This window comes from Hirundo rustica, chromosome 3 (genome assembly GCF_015227805.2).
Source record: "Hirundo rustica isolate bHirRus1 chromosome 3, bHirRus1.pri.v3, whole genome shotgun sequence".
Taxonomy (NCBI): Eukaryota; Metazoa; Chordata; class Aves; order Passeriformes; family Hirundinidae; genus Hirundo; species Hirundo rustica.
Window position 1 is genome coordinate 85443311 of NC_053452.1, and position 23102 is coordinate 85466412.

Genomic DNA, 23102 nt, shown 5'->3' on the forward strand with positions numbered 1-23102 from the left:
CCCAACATCCATTCAAACAGTAATGGAGAAATACGTGTGCATTTCGTCATGTACCTATTTCAGTACCGTCACATTAAATAACATTCAGTCCTCTGCCTAAGTCCAGCAAAAATACACTGAGTGGAAAGAACAGTCAGTGTTTCCAGTAATGAGTAGCAGGGAATTCTGAGGTTTTTTTCTTCATCCCTCTCTACACCTGATCAGGAGATCAAGGAGATCTTGTTCACCCTATCCACTTTGCCCATACCTACCCTTGTTTGAGCCTGTCCGCCCTTCCATTGTTGCTAGTTCTAGATTTTAGTGGCATTCTCCTTCCTTCCAAGAAGGCATGGGCCATGCCAATTATTTTAGTCATATGTCAAGACCAGTTCACAGTGGTTCTAGACAGCATAGAGATGTTTCTTTAAGACTTTCAGCAGGCCTCCTGGGGAAGATTGCTTCTTTGACTCCTTTCTCTAGAGCATCTTTCATAATATTCTAACCCATGCTCACTTCCCTCCTTCAGAATAAGTGTGTCAGGTCATGCATGGGATATACTCACAAAATGGAGAGACAAGCTAGGAAACTTTGTTGACAGCAGGACCAAAAAGCTATAAGTAAATGTCTGCCTTTGCAATCATAATATCCAAAATAAATACATTTTATGAGATCCTTAAGGGTGAGGAGGGAATGCACTGCCAACTTGCACACAGACAGCGAGATTTCACAACAAAACAACAACAACAAAAAAAAAAACACCCACACCTTGGGAAACCACCTTGGGGTTTTTTTAAGAATCCATTCTGTTGGGAAAGCACGATGCTTCCATTAACAGATTTAATCTTGTGTGATATTGAAATGAATTATTGTTTTGACACACTACATTTGGCGATAAAATCAAATCCCAGAACAGTGATTCTTACCACTGTACTCTGACAGGCCCAAGACAATGAAACCCAGCTGAAGAAATATGATTGTAATGTCATATGCTATCTGATTTATTAAATCTGATCCAGACCTAGCCTGTGTCTGGGAAAAAGAGAAATCTCATTCAATGTCCTCAGTACTCTTTTCTTTCAGAATACCAGACCTGCCAAAGGAAACAGAAGGAAAGAACTAGCAAAGGAAGGAAAGAATCTCAGCAAAGACAAGGTTTTGGAGGAACTACTCCAGAGCGTTAAGAGCAATATTCTGAATCAAGTCATAGTATCTCTGACACAAAGCTTCAGGAAAACAGGCAATAGCACAGTGACCTAAATGAGCAAGGTAATTCAGCTTTGGCTCCTGAACAGCAGTTCTTTGTGAGCACATTTCCATGCTCATGCAACAAACCAGGAACTTAAACCCTGGTGCTATACACCCCCAGGGAGTACTCCCACCACAGTCAACTGGCTGTTCTTGGGAGAAGACTTCTGCTCAGTCTTCACCAGAACAGGCTGGCTTAAATGTGAAATTTTCTTGCTGGAAATAATGAAATTGGAACCAATGTGTTTTCACAAAAGGTATTAATTTCAATAAATCAGTGTCTTCCAGCAAAAAATAATTTGCTGAAAAGTTTTTGATCAGCTGTCCTGACAAATTAGCTGACTTAATATCAGGGACTATTTCTCAACAGTGATTAGGATTAAGTAGTCTTAACTGTTCTGGAGCCCCACTTTGTTACATTCTACACAAACACACACACGGGCACACTGAAACCACAGATGTGAGAACACAGTCCTGTTGAAATGTTCATTCCTATCTTGGCCTGCAAGCCTGAATAGAAATTATCCTCTGAAACTTTTGAACTTTGCTGTAAACTTTGCTTGTACTTCTGGGAATTAAGAAAAACGGGTTGTGATTTATGGCATTGTGTGTTTTGCAGACTGGTGGTGAATGAGTGAGATGTATCTCCAGCTGCTGTTCACTGCTGATAGGCAGCTGTGAAGATTACTTTGAAAAAGTCTTTTATCCCAAAGTACATTTATCAACCATCACCAGGCGTTTTTTGCTTCCCAGATGCATAAGAACACTAAAGTGAAGGATAGGTTGGATGGCGCTTGAGATGCAATCTGACCTGGCATAAAACTTGGGGACATTTAAAGGTGGCTTTGGATCAGTTTTCTCAAGTATGACTAGTAGTCCACTAGGAACTCTTGTTTTGCAATACAATCAGCAAGCGTAAGTTCATACTTTCAATAAAAGGAGTCTCTCATGCTCAGAGACTCGTATTTCTGCTAGCTTTTCCAAGGTCTGCTCTTTCACCTGTGTGGTCACAACCAATTGTGATGGAGAGGGCACTAGGGAAGTGAGATCCACTGCTGGCCATATCAAGTTAAATCCTGTTTTCTTCTGATATGGTATTTCTCCTTCCACTTTCTGCCATGCCCACACTTTTGGTTGATGCTAAGTGTCTATTACTGTTTGTAGTTTGCAGGATCCCTTGACTCTGTTTTTCATGCTATTTCAGAACACTGTAAAAACTGCTGGAGATCCTAGCTGTAATAATCTCTTTTTAGTTTTTGTTGATTTCTACTTCAATGAAAGGACAATAACTAGCAATGCAATCTAATTCTGTACTGATCTGTGCCTCATTATTGTTTACCACAGGTTCTCAATGAGGCATTCCTGCCTAGTCTACACACCTGTTTTATTCTGAACTCTGTGCCTGCCAGTGTACCACTGCAGTCCTTTGTCTTGCAAACAGAAATTGCATTTCTGAAGGAAGACAGGCCTGCTTTGATACAGCTCTGCCCCACGGAAGTGCCCCAAAAATGTCAGTCACCCAGCAGTACTTAAAAGGCCAGGCCATTGGTCAGAAACAGACAGGAATATATCCTTGTTTTATTCACAGCATTCCTCAATTACTGAAGTGCTTCACTAGTGATTTAAGACATTTCAGAAGACTGGTCCTATTAACATGTTTTATAGTTTCCAAAATACACCTTCCTTACAGAAAGCATATCTTTAGCAAGAGTACCTACCTGATTGCCTGCATTGCCTACCTGAAAGACAGCAAATCCCATTCCCTCTGCTGACACTGTAATTGTCATTTCTCGTGCAGGGGGAATCTGAAAGAAAGATGAGTAAACCAGTATTTTCAAAGTACTTCCAGTCAGCAGACTTTACAAAAGTATTCCTCACTTTTTACAGTACCTCCTTAGCCTGAAGCAGGAAACGGTTTCGAGTATCAATTGAGAATGTTTCTGGCATTTCCAAGGAAGGGGCAGTGACTGTTATATCCATTTCTGTTTTGCTTGCCGCAGTGAGAGCTGCAAACAGACTCAAGGCGTGTAGAGCCACCACTGTGTCCTGTTGAGAGAAACAAACCCTTCAATATTGAAAAGAAGAAGCCAGTGCAGCACATAGACCATGCCTTGGGGAGCTCAGTCCCTGCATTGACCCATTCCAGATTATGCTGGGATCTTCCTGCAGCCACCTCAGTATCTCTGGATTCCCTGGCATGAAGGTCCCAGCCCAGGAGAGAGAGCAACACAAGACGTTAGCTACTGTGGAAATGGAAAATGAGGTTGGAGAGAGCTAAGAAAGTTTTCCTTTTGTGTGCAACACCTGGCAAGGGTATGTGCAACAGCTGACAAGCTGAAAGACACAACAGTCAGAATTACACATCACACCAACAAAAGAAAGACACAGAGGAAAGTAACAATATTGCTACTTCCTAGATTTATTTAGTGAGTATGCATTAAGTACTCAGTGCTGCACAGGAATCTTGATCAGGGTGTCTTGATCATTGATGCAAAAGCTACAGGTCTGAAAAATTATTAACACTAATTTTAACAAAAGGCTGAAATGAATTTTTATCAGATACTTGGCAACAATTTCAAAGGGTTTCAGCCCAGTTTACCCTCCGTATTTGATCCAAAGGTTTTGTGCAATTGTTAACCACTGCACTATATACTTACAAACACACTGTCATATATGTACCTAATTTTTTTTTTTTTCATCTTTGTGTGTGATTGTAGGCTTACCTTTCCATATTTTGAATACAAGAGGCAGTGTTTGAATGCGTGGCCCAGAATGAGAATTTTAACATCCATTAATTTCTTGGAAGAAATAGAATAATCAAATATATGAGTCTAATCTTCTCAGGGTTTTTTACTTTACATGCAGTTCATTTTCCACCTATATTTAGGTGCAGAGTCAGTGAAGAAATTGGCCTTTCAGGCTTGGCATACAGATACTTTATTTATTATTAGGCCACTTCTAGTAACAAAATGCTAGCATAACAGGAATTCAATCACTACAACAGACTGTGCCACACCTTAAGGGGCTAGCATGTGCTGACTGTTCACTCTACCTGACAAAAAACCCACTCTCCTTCCCATGCCACATCCTCGTCTGAGATGACCTGCTTCGCTGATTTCTTAAAATGCAGAAATATCAGCTGTTTAGCAACTGCAAATTCACAGTAAGCCATATCATGTATACAGATTATGGGGAATTACTACACCCTAACTTATAAAGCATCACGCACGCAACTTAATACTTTCCTCCTTATTGTTCAACAATATGTTAAGTTTCTTATGTAGTAAACTCATGGAAGGAAACACTCCAAACATTATCTTTTAAAGCAACCTTACAAGTTAATTAAAAATCTATAGAGTCATTTCTACAAATTTAAAAAGGCAAGACAGTGGAGTAGTTTTGAAATCAAAACAGTTTAGACTTTGGAAGAACAAAAGGATTAAATTATTTTTTTAATTTTACCCTCAAGGGTAAATGATATGTTGCTAGATTTTCAAACTTTCAAGTAAAATAAGTTTCTGGAGAACAGAGAAAAGCTTTTTAAACTCATGTAGTGCTTCAATCAACCTCTGCAAATAATAAGTAAGAATTAACACATTAGGAAAGCATTATTACCTCAGGGGAACCAGGCTGGTTCTTAAATTGCATTTTACTCAGAACACATTTCTCTCAAATTAATATCAACCAACATCTGAAAATAATGAAGGATAGCCTGTACACCTTGGTACCAAGCAGCATGATGAAATGTGACATTTTACTGTGACCAGCATTTGTAGTTAATTTAAAAGCTAGTTTAAACCAATGCATCCAAAGTACTATCTAACTTTTTTAGATGGCAGCACAGCTTACATGATGTGGCTTCAATAACATGGAAACCTCCTGGAGACAGTGTAGAATTTTCCAAATTTCATGGCCCATCAAAAATCTATGCAATAATAAGGACACAGTACATTATTCAGTTAAGTCCAACTGCCAACTGAGGGATTAGGTTAGACTGTTTTGCTAAAACCTACTCTCTTTAGTTAAAGGCTAAGTTAATAGCCTTTCAGGAGTCTGAGGAACCACAATGTAAGAATAAAAAGAGGCTTCTCTCCTTGGAAAGAAAGTAAGCATCACACTTATTTCAAAAATATGTTTAATTACTTTTCCATGGGCACTACTATTTCTTCTTAATTTGTTATTAGCACATTATATAAAGAAGGTCTCCCTTTAATTCTCTTTTTTATTAGACCTGCCAAAAATACTAAAACTGACAGTTCAGGATTAAGATGCCAATAGTGCAAGCTTGTACATAACCAAGGCTGTTACAGCAAAACAAAACTCAGTAATTATTATGTAAAAATGGTCCTCTTTAAATTTTAAATATACACTGCTTGTTTAGAAAGTATAGGGAAATCCCCTAAGACAAGATATTACCTGAGTAGATGAAAATCCCCCAAGGTGATTTCTTTGATGACTTAACCATTTCATAATAGGGATCGCCTCAGCTAATCTGTCTTGATGAAAGTGAGAGAGCAGAGCGTACGCTGCAAGTTCAATATCAACCGACCGTGGCTGCCATGAGTCAGAAATTTCAGAAGCAGGTGTTACCCAAAACTGAAATTCTCCTGTAAAAGGAACCAATAAAAACCTCAGATTCACACACTGAAGTCTTTTAATTTCTGAGAAAGTCTATGGGGAAGCCTCTTCATTAGCACTTACACATGGGCTCCAGCAAGGATCTAGGACATTGTCTTAATGTTTAGGCATGTGTTCCATAAAGCACTAACTTCAGAACTCCTCAGCAATGTTTGAAGCTAGACACAAGAAAAGCTGGAGTCCAAATAGTCACTCAACTGATTTCAGTGAACTTCACATTGATCCTCTCCTTGTCAGCCTTAAGTGCTGACATCAAGTATCACATAAAGGAGCCCTTCTGAAAAGGCCACCTTGTTCCAGTGCTCCTTTCTCTCAGGACTAGACAAGGCACCTCAGGCAGCACAGTTACTCAATAGACTCATTCTTGAGTGAATCCTTCCCCAAAAAATGACTTCTTCTCCTCCCAGAAGTGACTGTCCAAAAGGCCTAACTCAGTAAACATAGACAGACACTCAAAAGTCTCTGATGCTAGGCTGCAACACAAATTTCTTTGGATTTTTCAAGACAACAGTTACTATTTTGAGCCAAAAACTTCCATTTCTGTTCTTCCCCCAAATTAGGAAAAAGCATTCAGATGAACTTGAAAGAGGTTAAATATACTGAGATGACAGGTCCCCAGAGAAAGTGCAACAGACTTCTGTATTGCCTTACAGAAATCCAATACTTCATCTCTTATTTCCAATACTCATTGCTCTCAAATACCCTCCTGATCTCTCCAAACTACACTGGAATCCTTAACTTCATCCATCTATCTATCTCTCTTTAGCCAGCCTGATCATACGAGTGTGAATAAAAAAAATAGGGAAACTGACAAGTCATGTCCTTCAACAGCATCACAATGCTCCTATCAGGAACACCGTAACTGAGACTGAATTGTCTCTCATTTATGGACATTTCTCATTAAGGCTGTCTTGGAACTTCTTAGCTAATTCTCTCTATCATACTCTGAACAGATTTGAATTCTGAACACACAGCTGTAGATTTACGATAGACGTTTTTAAATTTGACAAAAAATCTGTCTGTGCAACTGTGTAAGATACTTGTGCAGTACCTTGGCGTTCTGCTCTCTCGTTCAGCATATTCAGTGCTTCCTTTGCTCTTGTACTTTTTGCCCAGGACAATGCATATGTCACAAGTGCCAATGTGTAATTCTCTGAAATGCCTTCTTGCAATTTATCTTCTAGAAAGTTTGTAGCAGTCTTGATGGCATAAGCATGCTGGAAATGAAGAAAATATTGAAGAAAGGACAGCAAATAAAATATATCTTGGAATAGTGAAATGTAAAAGAAAAAGTTGTACTGAACCAGAAAAATTACTAGCCCCGAACCACAGCCAGGAAATAATGAAAATCTCTTTCAGAATCACAGATGAATCTCAAAGGCAAGCCTTTTATCTGGCACTGTCTTTATGAAAATGAGTCATTTCAATTAAATAAATTGGAATGGCTTAGCATCTTTAAGACGAGTTCCCCCCAAGAAATTTCTTTGCAAGTTCTTGGACTAAAGTCACGCCGGTATTCTTGCTAACAAAAACTGCCTTTAGGTTTTGCAAATGTAAAACTGAAGGGCTTAACACAACTTTGCATTGTGTTGAATAGGTAAGTGTTGTTTAACAAAATGAGGTTAAGATTTGCCTGTGTTCAAATATCCCTCTATTTCTATTAACTACCAAGTGTTTGCCAGGTACTATGAAAATTTATGAAGCATTCTTGTAACTATGAATCATATTTATGAATTCCAATACCTGTTTATCTGGGAACCCTAGGAGGGATGACACGATGTAAGCTGTGAGAGTAATTGGGTTATTGGTGCCTCCTTGAAGATCACTGTGTAACACTCTCCCAGGCTCCTGGAACTCTCCATTTAATTTCTGATGACGGACAATCCATTTAGCCGTATCCATGAGTACATCTTCGTCAATATCTATGAATGGACGAGCTTGAAGGAAACATCTCAATACAAAAGCTGATAACCTTGGGGAAAAGGTTCATCAAGTAAGTCAAAATTAGCCACGCATTACAGCTTCCTCTGTTTCAGATGATATAAGTATACTGTAAATCATCAAGTGTTCTACACACCCCTTCCAAGCAGAGCAAAATGCATGCCTCACTCAGATAAGCAAGTAGATTAAACTTAATCCACCAAAAAATGAAGACATGTCCTTTTTCCTGAAGATCACCCCTTCTGCAGCTGCTGTTTCAAAAATAAACATGGCAGACTCTGAGCCTGCCAGCACATGTATATCTTTATTCAAACGTTGCTCTCCTGCCTTCTGCTGCTAGATAGAAGTTTTAGTTTACAAAGTAATGCAGTGACGAGTGTGATGTTAATTACCACCACTATCCCTGTAATATCCTTGAACCTTTGTTGTTTTATTATTAATCCCACATTATCTGTCGATTCCCTTCTTTCCAAAGGTGCATTCATCTAACGTGTCACTGCACTACTTAAGTACTAGAGTGGCCAGTATGGGTAAATAATCATCATCTTCCAATCCATCAATACCGAGTCAAAGACAAATCCTCCTGATGTCAATGAAAGATGCCTGCTGACTCCAGAAGAAAGTCTCATTCAGCGGCACAGTAAGAGGGACAGATGTGCTGACATACATAAGTGCATCTAAACTGAACAAGGGGTAGCAGAACAAAGTGCTGGAACCTCTCTCCGTTATCTCTCTGGCTTCCACAACAATGCTCTGTATGCTTCCTGGAGTGAAACTCAGCACTGAAAAGACTTTTTCAGCCGTGTTTACAGTCTCAGCAAAAGGGAGCATGACAGATGCAAACAGAACAAATTTTTACCACCAGCAACTCTGTTCATCCCCTACAATATGTCTCAGTTAATCTTCCAGTAGGGAGGTAACTGATAATCTGATTGAAGCAGTGATGATCACAGAGCCCTAAACGGTTTCAGTCAAATGCAAGAATAACTAATTTAATTGTTATTCCTCATTCCTTTGAGGAAAGCAACAGAATAACCTTTCAGACTAAACTATTTCCCTGGTTAAAATAATTCAACTTTTTTTTTTTTTTTTCCTTCAAAATTAGAAAGCCTTGCCCTAATAATGCATTTGACAATATGGTATCCAGCAAGAAAGACCTTAGAGTTGGCCTAAACACCTAATGAAAACCAGGCAGAAGGCTAATACAGCTGGAAACTTTTACCAGCTTCACAAAAACTTTTCAGATGCAGGGAAAATAACTAAAATACCGAAGTTCCACAATGATTCTGGCAGAACTACTCACCATGTGCTCCCAGAGGGATCTTCATTTCCAAAGGCACTAAAAGAGCCATCATCCCTCTGGAAAAGCAACTCTCTTTGGTAGCCTGAAGTGGAAAAGTAGAGACAGGTATTGAACACTTTCCTCTTATGAGGGTTCCAGCACAAACTGGAACTGAAACTGCTGATACGAAGCAAGGCAGTTCCTAAGGCTGAGAAGGGCACAACTTAAGCTTGTATTTCTTAAAAAACTTCCCAGATATGCAGGAACACACAAAACCATGTAGAAAATGGTGAGCAATAACACGAAGGATCCATCTACAAAAGGAGAACCAGAAACTCCTGCGGCCGCTCATCAGCCACCCAAACAGTGCGGAGATGTGCTCCAGGAGCAGAGCAGTGAGAGCAGTGAGAGCAGAGATGCAGCTACAGTTCATTGCTTCATCATTTTTGGGATCTTGTGGACCTACAGAAGTGCTCTATCTTCACAGCAGAAGGAAGAACAAAAATTAAGTGTTTTCCAGCTGCAAGGTCAAGGCTACAAATGCTGCTGGAAAACCAGGGCTCCTCTTCAGATGGCTTTTGCCAAAACAGTAGGCTTGCTATCAGAAAAAGCAAGCTGGAAGAAGTTGTTCTGAAATGAGTGAAAAATTTGAAAAGACCTGAAGATCCTGAAATCCTGAGAAGAAACATTTAAAATGTTATCCAAAGATTCTTTCAATATCCTGAACAAGTGCAGCTATCTCCTGACTGCAGGACATCCATAATAAAAGGCCCTCAAAGCCTCACTGGCTGCTCACAACCACTGCATTCTTACTCGTAGATGATGACTTCTGTACAGAACCAGTGTTCATTCATGTTAGAAATTAAGAACTTCCTATGATATGCTGTAGTTTTTCCTATCTAAAGCCTTTCTTCCCTTACATTTTGCCTACCATCTGTGAATTCAGAATACTAACAGCATCTATTTATAGCATTTCATAACACATCTTTTCTTTCCCTCCACTTTTCCCTTGGTTTGACTATTTTAGCTATTATAATTAAGAAAGTATACTCCTTAATCGAAGAAGACCTGATAGACGCAATACAGTATCACACAGGCAGAAAGAAAACTCTCAGTAAACCATCAGTAAGTCCTACATGAATGAATTTACACAAATACATCCCATGAGGTCCATCCAGCCACCGCTGTAACTACAACCCTGAAAAATGTTCCTTGCTTTCACACATAAAGGATTAATCACCCACTTCCATAACATCCTGACTGTAGATACACAGTGAGTGAACCATACTCCTAATTACTGAGGAACAAATGGCCTGGTCCCTCAAATCTAAGTGCCAGTGTAAGATGAATTCCTAGTCATGGTCTGTCTGTAATAGAAGAAATGAGAAATTAAGCTGTGAATCTGCTTAACTATATCTGGGTACCTTTTCATGTTACCCCAGTAGCAAAAAATTTACCTTTTGGGTCTTCTTTAGAAGAATTTGCAATCGAAAATTTTGCTTTAATATAAGGGGTATATTATGTATTTAGCATGACAGAGGTTAATTACATCACTAAAACTGGTGAATCTTCCAGAAACAGACATACCCGTCATCTCAGTTAACGATACTAAGTATAGCAGTCTTAAATGGAAGGGGAAAAAAAGGAGGAAAGAGTGGCATTTTTCCCTAAGAAAAGCAAAAGCCACTGTCAAAGTTTAATCCTCCAAATAATTTTCTATGAGGAGCATCAATACATGTATATATACAAATAGACTGCTTCCTCTTCAAAAGTATCTGACTGCAAGGCCTGAAAATAAGGTCTTCTGCTTCTTTGCAGAACTGTCAATATACAACAGTAAGTATTATAATCACCATCCTGCTGGTAGTGTAAAAGCACTATACCACAACTTTCAGCCTGCTTAACAAAGACTGCTGAGCAGCCCTTACACAGGCACAAATTAATCTCAGAATGTAAGCTTGGGAGGGATCAGAAAGATGAGCAGAACCAGAGGGAGAGCGATCACTCAGCTATTTCCTACATTCTGTTTGCTTTCGTCTCAGTGCCAGCCCTGCTGCAGTCACGCAAAAGTCTCCCAAGACGAGCGTATCTAACATGGGAACGCCTGCAGGAACACTGGAACGGGAGACCTGGAGGCTGCGAACCACCGCGCTCCGTCCAACGGACACTCAATCACACGTGAAAAATGATACTTCAGATGTCAACACATGAAAGTGGAAAGGCAAGGAAAAGAAGGATCCTGTTATGAAGATGTCCGCTGCTGTTCTCAGAGGGCTGGCTGGAACCCAAGAGATGTAGGAGGCTCGCTGAAAAGAGCTGGTGAGGCTGAAAGAGGAATTTATCAGGATGGAAAGGACTTCAGAAAGATGCGAAAGACTGAAGGATCTCAACTTTTAAACCGCTTGGAAATTATGCTCAAAATCTTTGCCCTCTTTGGGTCTAACAACAAAGCTTTCAGACCCATCAGGTTTTGAGGTTTTTTTCATTTCAAAAAAAGCGATTTAAAAACGGGATTTGTCATTACCACAATTAAGAAATGTGCTTAAAGGCAACTTTTCTTTGGATTTGCCTTTGTTCTAAGTAAATAAAACTGCTAAATGAAAGATCATATAGCTAGCTATATGATCCCTTCTTCCCACAAGCATTTAGCCATAAATTAATTGTATTTACTTCAGATTCTGATGTTACTTTTTTAAATACTTGTGAATTATGACATGCAAAATAGGCTGTGTTAAATTAAACCTCATAACAATTCTTTCAAAAACTGAGCCTATAAAAATGACACCTTACGCTAAAGATAAATTTCAACTTAAAGATTACACTTGAAAAAATAATCAGTGCAACAACAGAAAACAATTATTAAAACAAAGCAAAAAAACCAGACTATTTTTTAGACTGTGATTCTTTTCTATGTTAAGGTTACAAATATCTCAGCATACTTAATGTTTCGGCACCTACAGCGTTAAAAACACATACTTCAATTCAAAGCCTCAGAAAGAAGTTAAGAACACAATACAATCTGTATGTAAGTGACATTTAAAATGGTAATTTTCATTTGCTTTGAAATAAATAAATCCACTATTGGAAAACTTCAGAAAACTATGGTACCAAAGCTCAGTCTTAAAAGAGTGCTAACAAACTTCAGAGTAGCTGTTTACATAACACATCCCTTCCTCCCCACCGTACTTTTCAACTAAACCATGTAGTAGGAAGGGTTTAAAAAAACCCAATCATTTAACTGCTTTGACAGAAAATTGGAATCCTGATGAAAGGAAAATTTGTTTTGAGCTGTGTCTTTTCCAAGGGAAATGTCAACAACTTTAAAAAAAAACCAAACAAAAAAGACTTAGAGAGTAAACAAAAATTGAAAATGTCATCACAATGCCTTAGTAGGGGTGTAGCTCACATAGGGCTGGTGTCACTGCTCTCTGAGAACCAGGCTCAGCATGGAGACTGACACGTGGCAAATGTGGGACACCACAGTTAGACACTGTCTGATCCAAAAGCCAGAGCGCAACTGTGGTCTCCAAACTTTGTGATGTTCTGGAGCGTCTCCCGACTCAAATATACAACGATTTCCAACTAACATTTTCCAGCTTTTGATTTCTAGCACAGACTTCACCTCTGACCAAGCCCAGAATTTGTGTGGGCAAAAAAGCCAGCCATGAGATCAAAGACCACTCCTTGAGCTCCACAAGAACATGTCAGGTCAGGATGGTGTCACTGAAGACACAGGATGAACATGGCTCACTCTGCTCACTGACTCATTTTAAAGTGCTGTGCCTCAGGCAGAGATCAGAAATGTTTGCTCACATGTGGTTTTATCAAACAAGAAGTAATAACCATCCAGGAAATCCATGTGAATTACCTTCTAAAATGCACTTCTCATCTGAAAAAAAGCAATTATACAAAACCAACAATTTTTTTTTCTGAGAAAACTTGCCCTTGTAAAGAAAATAATTTGCTGTCTAATTCTATCAGCCCAGAATAAAGAGGAAAAAAAATGGGTTTCTCTTCCAGTTCTCATAACATAAACTGAGCAATATTTCAAACACCAGATGCAGAGTCACAAAAATCCTTTCACTAGAAAGGGTTCTTAAAAAAATTGAACAACTTTCTTTTATGCATACAGACCTTTTCTCATAAACGATACCGCTTTTGATCTAATATCCTCTCTCAGCTGCCTGGTTTTAATCAAGTATTGCAAAATATAAACATTTGGAGCAAAATTGATCATATTCTGTTCACCGCAGCCGTAAGGCATCTTAATCAATGATGACAAGCCATTGATGGAAGGCCCAAGTAAATCACCTGAAAGATAAAAATTCAACCAAAATCAACTAAAGCTTATTGCAAATAAATGCATACCCCACACATAAAGGGTAGTATAACCTAAATCGGGAGAAAATATGATATATTAGGAATGTTTCTACTAAATACCACTAAGCAGGCAGAAAAGACACTTCATCTACTGATACAACTTTATGCCCAGTGACACAGTCCCCTACAGGCATTTCCAACCACAGAGTAATTTCAAACAGTTACCCTTAAAATAAAAGCAAAAAAACCCAAAGCCAAACAAACAAAACGCCACCTAGCCAAAATCTATTTATTCCAGGAAAACGTTTCGATAGTGGTATGTATTTGAAACTTCATTTATTTCTTCTCTCACCTACAGTTACCAAAGCCTAGGTGTCACAATAAACAACTATTAGTCAGGTTATAGTTATCATTCTGCAGACAGCATAGTTAGAACAGGATACCAGCAAACTCTGCAGGACCTTCCTGACCAAAATCCAACTCCTTAACTCTGAAAATACCTTACAAACATCCTATTGTCATAAATTAAACACATTAAAGGAATAAAACACTCCATCCATAAGGTCTCCCTATGTTTAGCCTAACGCATGATGGTAAATTACTGTGACTTAATGATTCAACCTACTTATATTGCAGTTAAATAAAAATTAATGCCATAATTAATTCCCTAATGATATAAACAGAGTAAGTTAATTCTTACCAACAGCAGTGACCTGCACTCTCTCACTGTCACTTACAACATCAGAAGGAAAAGTGAATTCCAAAGTTTTTGATACTGCTTGTCGTTTATTCCCAGTCAAATCCAAAAGGACTGTCTGAGAATACGTCTGTTCCAATCCTTCAGCCTATAAAGATAAAGACAGGGATTCTGAGTATCCTTCTGTAGTTGATCCTGCCCTGAGCAGGAAGGTCATGCTACTCCCTTCCAACCTCAACCATTCTTTGATCCTATCATCGTAAGCTTTTACTGTAGGGTGAGATATACAAATGTCTACCATCTTCCACTGAAATAGAGCCTAACATGAATCAGACTTAGACATCCAAAGCTAGGCAAGTTTTATCAGGGTCTGGTTTATCAGAAAGTCTGGGGGCTAAAATTACACCTGTAGCAAAATACAGAAAAGTTAATCTAAAATAGGCTTTGAATGAAATCCATATGTATGGCAAAATCAACTGCACTTATCTGAAACGCAGGTTCACTCTCCAAAGGTTGTCAAATTAGCTGCAGCACCAGGGGTTCAGTGATACACAAATCCCTTGCTTTCAAGAAACTTTGGACAAACTATTTGTAGTAAAACAGATCTGTGTGTTCATTCCTGGAATCTAAAGATCTAAAGGAATCTAAAGAATTTTAAAGGACTTTTAAAAAACTGTTTTATAAGAAGTGTTTTCTACTTAAAGCCACCTGTCCCCAAACCAATCATACAGAGCAAGGGGTAGACAGGTACATTGGTTTGCCTTTTTGCTGCACTATGCTACCTGTTTGGGGGAACTGTTTACTTCAGGAACATGCCAAGCTGCAGACTGTTTACCTTTACTAAAACTTTCTGGATAACAGCATCAGAAGCAGCAGATGATATTGCTGTCACTTTGATGGGAATCTCTCCCAGCTGTTTTGGCTTGATTGGGAATTGAACAGTTCTCCCATCTTCACTTGGTACAGATATAGATTGTTGATTTGCTGTAGCATTTATTTCATTGGATGTTAGAATAATTTCAAAAGCATCAGTCATATCCAGGATTACAGCAACCTGTAAATACAGCAATATTTGGAATACAAAGTGTTAATTTTGACAAGGTGCTTTCATAAGCTGCCACCTGTTTAGTGTAATAGGTCTGCCCACTAAAGAAAATATGCCAGTTTCTCAAAAAGAAAGACCTGGTCTCCACCAGTGATGAAAATGCTGCAATGTCTAGCAACATTCAAAGATAAACAGATTGTTGCGTTACCTCAGCTTCTTCCTTCAAATAATTAAAGATGTTCACTTCCAAAATGAACTGTTCTCCTCTGATGACGGAGTATGGAAGGTTCAGGAAAATGAAAAAAGGCTGAAAAACTCCTAGCTGCAAAACAAAATCAGTCATGAACCCTTACAACCAGAGACCAGAAAGAAAATTACTACACAACGTGTCTTCCAATCACTTTTAAATTCAATGACAGAGTAATGTTTAGTCGTACTCTACAACTGACAGAACATGTTACTGCAGGGCTGAAACAGAAGGGGAAGATGCTTCTGGTCATTAGCACCTTTAGAGACACCATCCAGATGAGAGCTGCTGACGGCTTTGACAGGGAAGTCCCAACAGAGGCAACTGAATTAGGACTATGAGTCTATCATCTGGCAAGTTTGGAAGCTTTGATCTGTCATGAGCTCTCATTAAGGTAACTGAATTGCTCTGAGTACACAAATAATGGATTAACATCAGTTGACCTATCTTCGTGTCAATACAAGAGTAACTGAATAACTGACTCACCCAAATTTTGTAACTCAGCAAAATCTTACAATGATTTTTTTTTTATTTAGTAAGATTAATCTTAACATAAGTTCTTTAGTTCTACTTCTAAAAATATATACTATATTAATTAAAATTAAAACAGTTTCTTTTATCTGAGAACAGAGGGCTTTGGAAGAAATCTGGGCTCTAAGAAGTCTATGGTAAGGTCTCATCAAGCTGAATGGAATCAAAATGGCACCATTTATGAACATCTGTACAATAAGAATGGCTAAGACATTATATCCTTTATTATTAAAATGTCAACTAAAAATTATTTTCATTCAGTTTGCATTTAAAAACATCTTCCAAGTGTTTTGAGTTTCAGAAACAAAAATCTTTTTTCTAGCTAACAAATATTCCAATGCTTTTCCTAAAAAAATAAAAGTTGCTTGCTAAAGCTCTCGGTGTCATAAACTTCTTTAGATATTAAACATTAGAGAATTTCTGATGGAGACTTTTTGATTAGCTCATAGTAAAGGTTTTCCCCTATGTATCTATTTGCTTTGGTTTTTTTGTTTTACTTTTCTTTAAAACTGAAGTTCTACACTCAGGCATATGCCAGTATATTACAATAAAATACAACTCAGTAAAATTACTGACACTCTGTGTAGGAGAAGTCAAAATAAAACCATGATGCAAAGCAGTACATGACATAAAGCACGCAGATGTCATTTATTTCCCCCATTACATTTTTCATGTCTTTCTTTTACTTGCCTCTCTGCATGGTACTGATTTAACATGTTTCAGCCATATGGAACTCTAAACACAACCTAAATGTCCCGACAATAGTGAAGTACTGTACAGTGCATGGGGGGATTATAGCTAAATTATTATCTCAACATCTGTTCTACTTGGAGCCATCTCACATTTGAGGATGAGAGGCCAACTGTGTATTTCCACACAGTTTTAATCAGAAAACTATTCCTCTTTCTGTCCCATCTCTGCCAAGCCAAGTGAAAGAAACAAGAATCAAGATTCCAGTCTCAAAGGAGCCTTAGCCACAAAATCCAGATTGGGCTCCAAATTCTCTAGTGGAGTTCCGACCAGGATGTTCAAAGCACATGCTCTGTGTCTGGTATAGCAGCCAACCATGAAATCTGAACTTAGATCTCAGTTTGGATCTCAAAAGTTGCCCCTCCCCAAGAATTTGAGGACATGAGACTTCAAATGGGTAAGTTGTCTGTCTTCAGGCTATGCTTACACTAGTCTAGGAACCTAGATGGAAATCTACAGCCCACTACTACAGTCTAAACCTTTCTAAACATAGGTATGAAGTGGAGTTGTCTCTGATAGGAACATAGTTTCTCTAAGATCTTTACCTAATGAATGAATAGATTATTCTGTGCATGTAAAATACTAGCTAAATGAGACTTCAAGAATTAATTCCTATTTTCAATGGGTTAAACAACCCTCAAAGTAGTGGATTCCTTGAATACAGAGTGTTCCTAGGACAACTGCACTTGTAAAATGAGAATCTCAGGTTAGAGATCAAACCTCAAGGCTGCTGAATTTAGCTCAAATTACTAAACTCCTCTAACACTAGGAAACAAGAAAAGAGCCTCAGGACACAGGAATTTGGGAGCAACAAGACTCTCACCCCAAGGCTAGTTCTCAGTGTCCACTCTGCTCCTCAAGCTATCGTCCAAAACTTAGCACCTATCACAGATCACAGAATGGGAGGGACCTCTGGGTGACATCTGGTCCAAGCCCCCTGCAAGTTTACCTAGAGCAGGTTGTACCTGTGTTTACTCCAGGACTGCTTTTGACAGATGAATTTAGGTTTCAATCAGCTCTCCTGTTCTCCCTCCTGGGGTGAGCATTAGCAGTAAGTGTTAGCAGAGCAGCAGACAAATGCCTCTCACGTGGCAGCCGCCTCTTCCCTGCCAGTCTGTGCAAACCTCACCGCATGCATTACCAACTCGTGGACTGCTCTCTGGGCAGAGCCAAGAAAACATGGAACACTGCTCCCAGATAGTCATTCCCCCTTTTTACATACAAAGACTCTGAAATGGGCACATCCAGGAAGTACTTTTACGAGAAAAACCTACTCTAGCAGAAATAGGCATCCAAATATCTGTGTGGAGTCTTAGATATTCATACGAGCAGGAAGGGAAGGCAGATACAGAGTCATGTATGGCTTCAGTGATGTTGCTTTCTCTACAGTTTGAACAAACACAGCCTCTCAATCTCTTCATTAGTTTAAGGAGATGCTGCTGTTAGAAATGAAACAGAGTCCAGCAACAACCTGCAGTGTTACCAGCCTTAAAGGAGAACTCTCTAGCGAGTTGGTACCTCCACCGGAGCAGTCGTCACTCCAAGCCCGCCGTTTTCAGAGATCACAAAAGCACTGGCGACCCAGGATGTGATGGTGTCAGGTACAATGGCATCCATTGTGGTTTCTGTGTCGGATCTGATGGCAGAAGGGGAGAGCAGACTTTCAAAACTGTCCATTCACAGACATCGGTAAGTGGACACACATGTTTAAAATGCATGAAAAATTAAGTCCAAATTCCTGGAAAGAAAAGCTGCCATTATCCATTTTTTTTCTTTTTCTAACCATTTAGAAATACTGAGATGGGATCAAAATTATTTTAAAAATTTAAATTATTTTAAACTACATGAATTGAAGATAATTACACTGGATCACATTACATGTAATCCACTTTTACTGGTCCTTTAAAACAATTCCAGATGATGGTTGCTTCCTGAACTTCTCAGTTGTAAAAGAATACCATATTTATGCTTCATGACGCAGGTCAGATTTCACCATCATTTGACAATTTGATCTATTCATTGAATTAGGTGCAGATAGCAATAGATTTCCCTTTCTGGGCCAATGACCATCTTTTTATGTTCTATAGAGAAAAAGGCTAGGTCTCCCTATCCATTATTTCCCATTTGAAAGAGTTTATTTCTTCTGTTTCCAGGATTTTTATCTAGCTTCTATTGAAACTCCTAGGCCCTCAGTCACACATAATCCTCTATTGTGCAGTTGTACAACTCATTTTTTCGATCTCCAATCTCACTTGTGGCCTCTAGGTGGTAGCAGAACATAAATCTACATTTTTAAGCAGTGCTCTTTAGCACCGGTGCAGATTGCTACTGAAACCTTAAAAAAAAACCCAAAAACAAACAAACAAACAAACAAACAAAAAAAAACCCACCAAAAAACAACAACAACAAAACGGCAAGTGCAAATTGCAATTTGGTTTCCTTTTGCTTCTAACTTATACCTCATTTTAGTGTCGATCCAAAGCCATGTCTCTGGAAAATGTGTCCTCACATAGAGATTACTGAAATCAGGAGGTCCATTTTTAGATACCGGCATATCATCACCAAAACCATCCTCTATAGGTATCATTCCACCATCTACAAAATAAAAAATGCTGTCCTATCTCCAAATATCCATATTTAGAAGATGCAAATAAATACAGTTAAGAAAAGTCAAATTAATATATTGTTTGGAGTCTAATCTATAGTTTTGTTACATATAAGACTACTCTGGGAACTAGGAACTTTTTTATTTTAAGAATAAAAAAAGTTTCACACAAATTTCTACATAGCCTCTGTGGAGTGCTGATGAAACTGGTGTAATATACACATAACAAACCACCACAATATATATCAACTGGAGCTGCCAACAAAACCTTCACTCATCCTCTGGCTTTTAAGAGGTAATGTCACTACAGTAAAAAAGGAAAAATTCTGAAATGCTGATCGTATGAAATGTGCATGTCTTGAATCTTTGAAATGGTAATGATTTGCAAGGCTGGATGCAACCTGTATGTAGCACAGGAACACATCATAGGGGCCCCATCCCAAGGACCTCCTTCCCCACTCCGTAAATGAGATTTGGCTACATTTGTTGTGTTACTTACAAAGAAAATGTTCCTTATCCTCCTCAAGAACTGCATCAGTTGATACCCAAAGGCTGCATTTCTGGATAAAATTTATACAGTATATCTCAATACAGGTCATTCAGGACATCAACAGTGCTTATCTATTTTCTTTTAATCTTCTTTCTTTTTAGGTAAATAAAGTCATAAAGCAAGCATAAAACTAAAGCAAATAATATACAGAAACCTAAAAAACTGAGATGCTATGAATCTGAATATTGCCATAATGACTGAAAACTTTTCAAAGTGAAGACTATATCAAGCATAAAGCAACCTGTACTTATGGAAGTATAAATATATTCCTTGATATTCAGAGTATTACATATTGGCAAAATTCACAATTGAAACTCATGTAAACCACCAAAACATTACATTGTCTATAGTTGCAAAAGTTACAAAGTTCACTTTTTTCTAGCAATTGATGTTAAAATCATTAAGCAGTTAAAAAAAAAAAAAAAAAAAAAAAACAGCCTAGAATTATGAAAAGAAAAAGTACCTGAAATACACCATAAGAACCTCTGACCAGGGGGAAATACTGCACTGTGCTGTATAAATTGAGCTCATGGAGGACCTAAGGAAACAAAACACTAAAATCATCGAAAGACTAAATGCCAACTCACAGTTTTAAGAACTTTCACTGTTGCTAATTCATACACAGCTGTACCACAAGCTGTAGGTTGCTTAGCTCTCAAGCCAAAGAGAAAATAATCTGTGACAGGATGAAGGGGGTTAGGTTGTAGTGGTTTTATGATTAATGGAAGAAGACCAAGATTGTATACAAGCCTGGAATAGAGCCTACAGCCCATTGATATTTTATGGCACTTAGGCTATGTCCTTTGAGCACTTTAAGAATGATATATACTGTAAGCTCTTTCAAACTGCAGATGAAGTAGAGTTTCTGCAAGTAAAGGTAATTTAAACATATGAAAAATTTATTCTGCCCTCCCAAGAAAAGAAATTCTTTATTTTATATTATTAATTTTAAATAGCACAAAGCACAAATCATTAGGGTTTTTTTTTCTGACTTGTTTTTTTCTGAAAGAAGAAACTGCCAAGTCATAACAATTTATGAAATAAAGAACAATGAAGTATTTATTGGAATTGAAAATGCTGTGCCTATTGCCTTTAAAGCCTCAGTCTCTGCCACCCATGTGACTTGCAAAAGTAAAAAAAAAAAAAATTGCATAACTACAGGCCAAATATCTTGCTCAAAGAACATTACTTGTTCAGCATATAATCTGTAATATTTCCACAAACATACATCTTTCATACACACAATAATGACAACCTTCTTTTCCCATATACTTACAGATTCTTCTGTTATGTCAGAACTTTCTCCCAGAAGCTTTGCACTTTTATCAACAACAGAAAGTCCAATTACTGATCCTGGCTCTGTTGTACTGATTTTAAGGCAGATTTTCTCAGATGGCTTGGCCTTATCTTTGCTCCAAGAGATGTTAATCTAGAAAAAAGTGAAACACAGCACTGATTTAAATTCTACAGTGATACTTACAGCTGTAAACAACTCCCAGGAAGCAGTTTTTTAGATTATTTGGCTATAATTAAGACCCTGGATTTGTTTTTCCTAGAACCTATGGAACACTGGGGAACTAGGGGTGTCTTTTTCCTAGGATTTTTGGTAACTTGGATAAATCATGAGGCAAATGGAGACATTTTTCATGCAGCAGAACAAACAGGCTCCCTACTGATGTCTGGTTATAAGTGTTAAAATATTCAGAGGTCAGAAAGAATTTGAACCCATCCAGCCTTTAGACGGGCTATAAAAAGTTATAATCAGGCTTTTATTTGCACAAAGGACCAAATCTCATCCTGCTAATTAAGCTGGAAAAATCAATAAATCAATAAAAGCAATAAATCAATAATGATGCAATAGGCATTTTCCCACTCTTCAAAATTTGTTTGAGTTAAAGTATGGATAGTCACATGAAACACAAACACTGGTCACAATGTGACCACTGCATTGCTAGAACAATAAACTTTTACAATTCTACCCTTAGAGCACTTACAATACCTTGTCACTATATTGGCCAGAGTAATCTTTGGCTCAGTGATTGACCAAACCACTAAAAACACCAGGAGACGCTGAGCACCCACTTACGTGGAAGACAGAAAAGTATAAAGGACTTTCAAATATGCAAAAACTGGACCCTAATTGCACTGGTATTATGAAAAGACTTGCACAAACCTCATATTAGATCCTGAATGAAGAAGTTTTTACATTTACAATCCTATGATCCAAAATACTGTTTACAAAGAACAAAAACATGGTCTCAGACTCAAGCTCAATACAATTACCTTGTCATCCAAAGCAGGTTGGATGGGGACAGTGAGAGCATCATTTACAACTACTCCAAGCTCATCTACATAGAATACAAGTATAGATATCAAAGGAGCCCAGGAATTTTCTGCTGTTAAAGTGAATGTTTTTGTAGACTTTGTGCCAAAAGCCATAATTTGTTCCTTAGACAGTATCTGAAAGAGAAAAAAATCAAACACTCAAACTGTTGATATGCTCAATATGTCGTAAGCTCCACAATCCATTCTGCAAGTAGCTGCTAAAGAAGAGACACATAGCTGTGATTTTTTTTTTTTAAATAACTAGTAGACCAGCTCTGTGAAAATGGGTGTGGTAGCTGATGTAATATTTAAATAATAGATTTTTTCCTGTGTTTTAATTCCTGTATCACTATGGACAAGTGAAGAACTACAAGTGCACACATATGGTACGAGAACCTAAAAATACAACAGTAATAGGGTTGGCTCATGTAGGCTATCTGTAACAGCATTTGAGTTTGGATCAGACATATAGTTTTAAAAGCAAACCTCCAAAACACCCCACTTACACCTTGGTTTGCCTCATGGAGACCATGAACTGCAGTCTAGTAATGTGCTCCAGTTAGAAGCATTCATAGAGGCATTCATTTTAACAGATCAGATTTGAACTAGTCTGAAGCTACCCCAAATACCTGGATTTCAGGTCCACAGCATCAATTTTTTCCCTCTAAATTTGTTCCTACTGGGTCATACACTTACTAATGAAGACAGAGAGATGAAGAGCAGTTCCCCGCCCTTAGTTGCATGGACCTGATTTATTTTAAACCTTCTAGAGATTGCTCCTATTTTAGAAAATACATATGAATGCCTAAATTTTACATGGTTTTCCTAATTCAGTTTACTGCTAGAGTCTGTGAAAGAAAAAGAATCCTAGCTACCATGATCACTAAGATGCAGACTGTGAACAAGACAGGCATGTGTTAAAGACCGGATGGGAAACTTACAATAGT

General features: G+C 38.1%; 1 protein-coding gene across 1 annotated transcript in view; it reads right to left on the reverse strand.

Annotated features, from left to right (window-relative positions):
- Positions 1-23102, reverse strand: part of CD109 (CD109 molecule) — a 70116-nt gene that overhangs the window by 13167 nt on the left and 33847 nt on the right. The window contains exons 14-29 of the mRNA XM_040060416.2: positions 22114-22290; positions 21107-21259; positions 20294-20368; positions 19780-19840; positions 19135-19270; positions 18194-18311; positions 15356-15469; positions 14938-15156; positions 14106-14250; positions 13220-13396; positions 9107-9188; positions 7606-7834; positions 6914-7079; positions 5641-5831; positions 3115-3270; positions 2964-3029 (exon numbers count right to left, since the gene is read on the reverse strand). Coding sequence (XP_039916350.1) covers positions 2964-3029; positions 3115-3270; positions 5641-5831; positions 6914-7079; positions 7606-7834; positions 9107-9188; positions 13220-13396; positions 14106-14250; positions 14938-15156; positions 15356-15469; positions 18194-18311; positions 19135-19270; positions 19780-19840; positions 20294-20368; positions 21107-21259; positions 22114-22290 — 2265 coding nt within the window. The remainder of the gene's footprint in view (positions 1-2963; positions 3030-3114; positions 3271-5640; positions 5832-6913; positions 7080-7605; positions 7835-9106; positions 9189-13219; positions 13397-14105; positions 14251-14937; positions 15157-15355; positions 15470-18193; positions 18312-19134; positions 19271-19779; positions 19841-20293; positions 20369-21106; positions 21260-22113; positions 22291-23102) is intronic.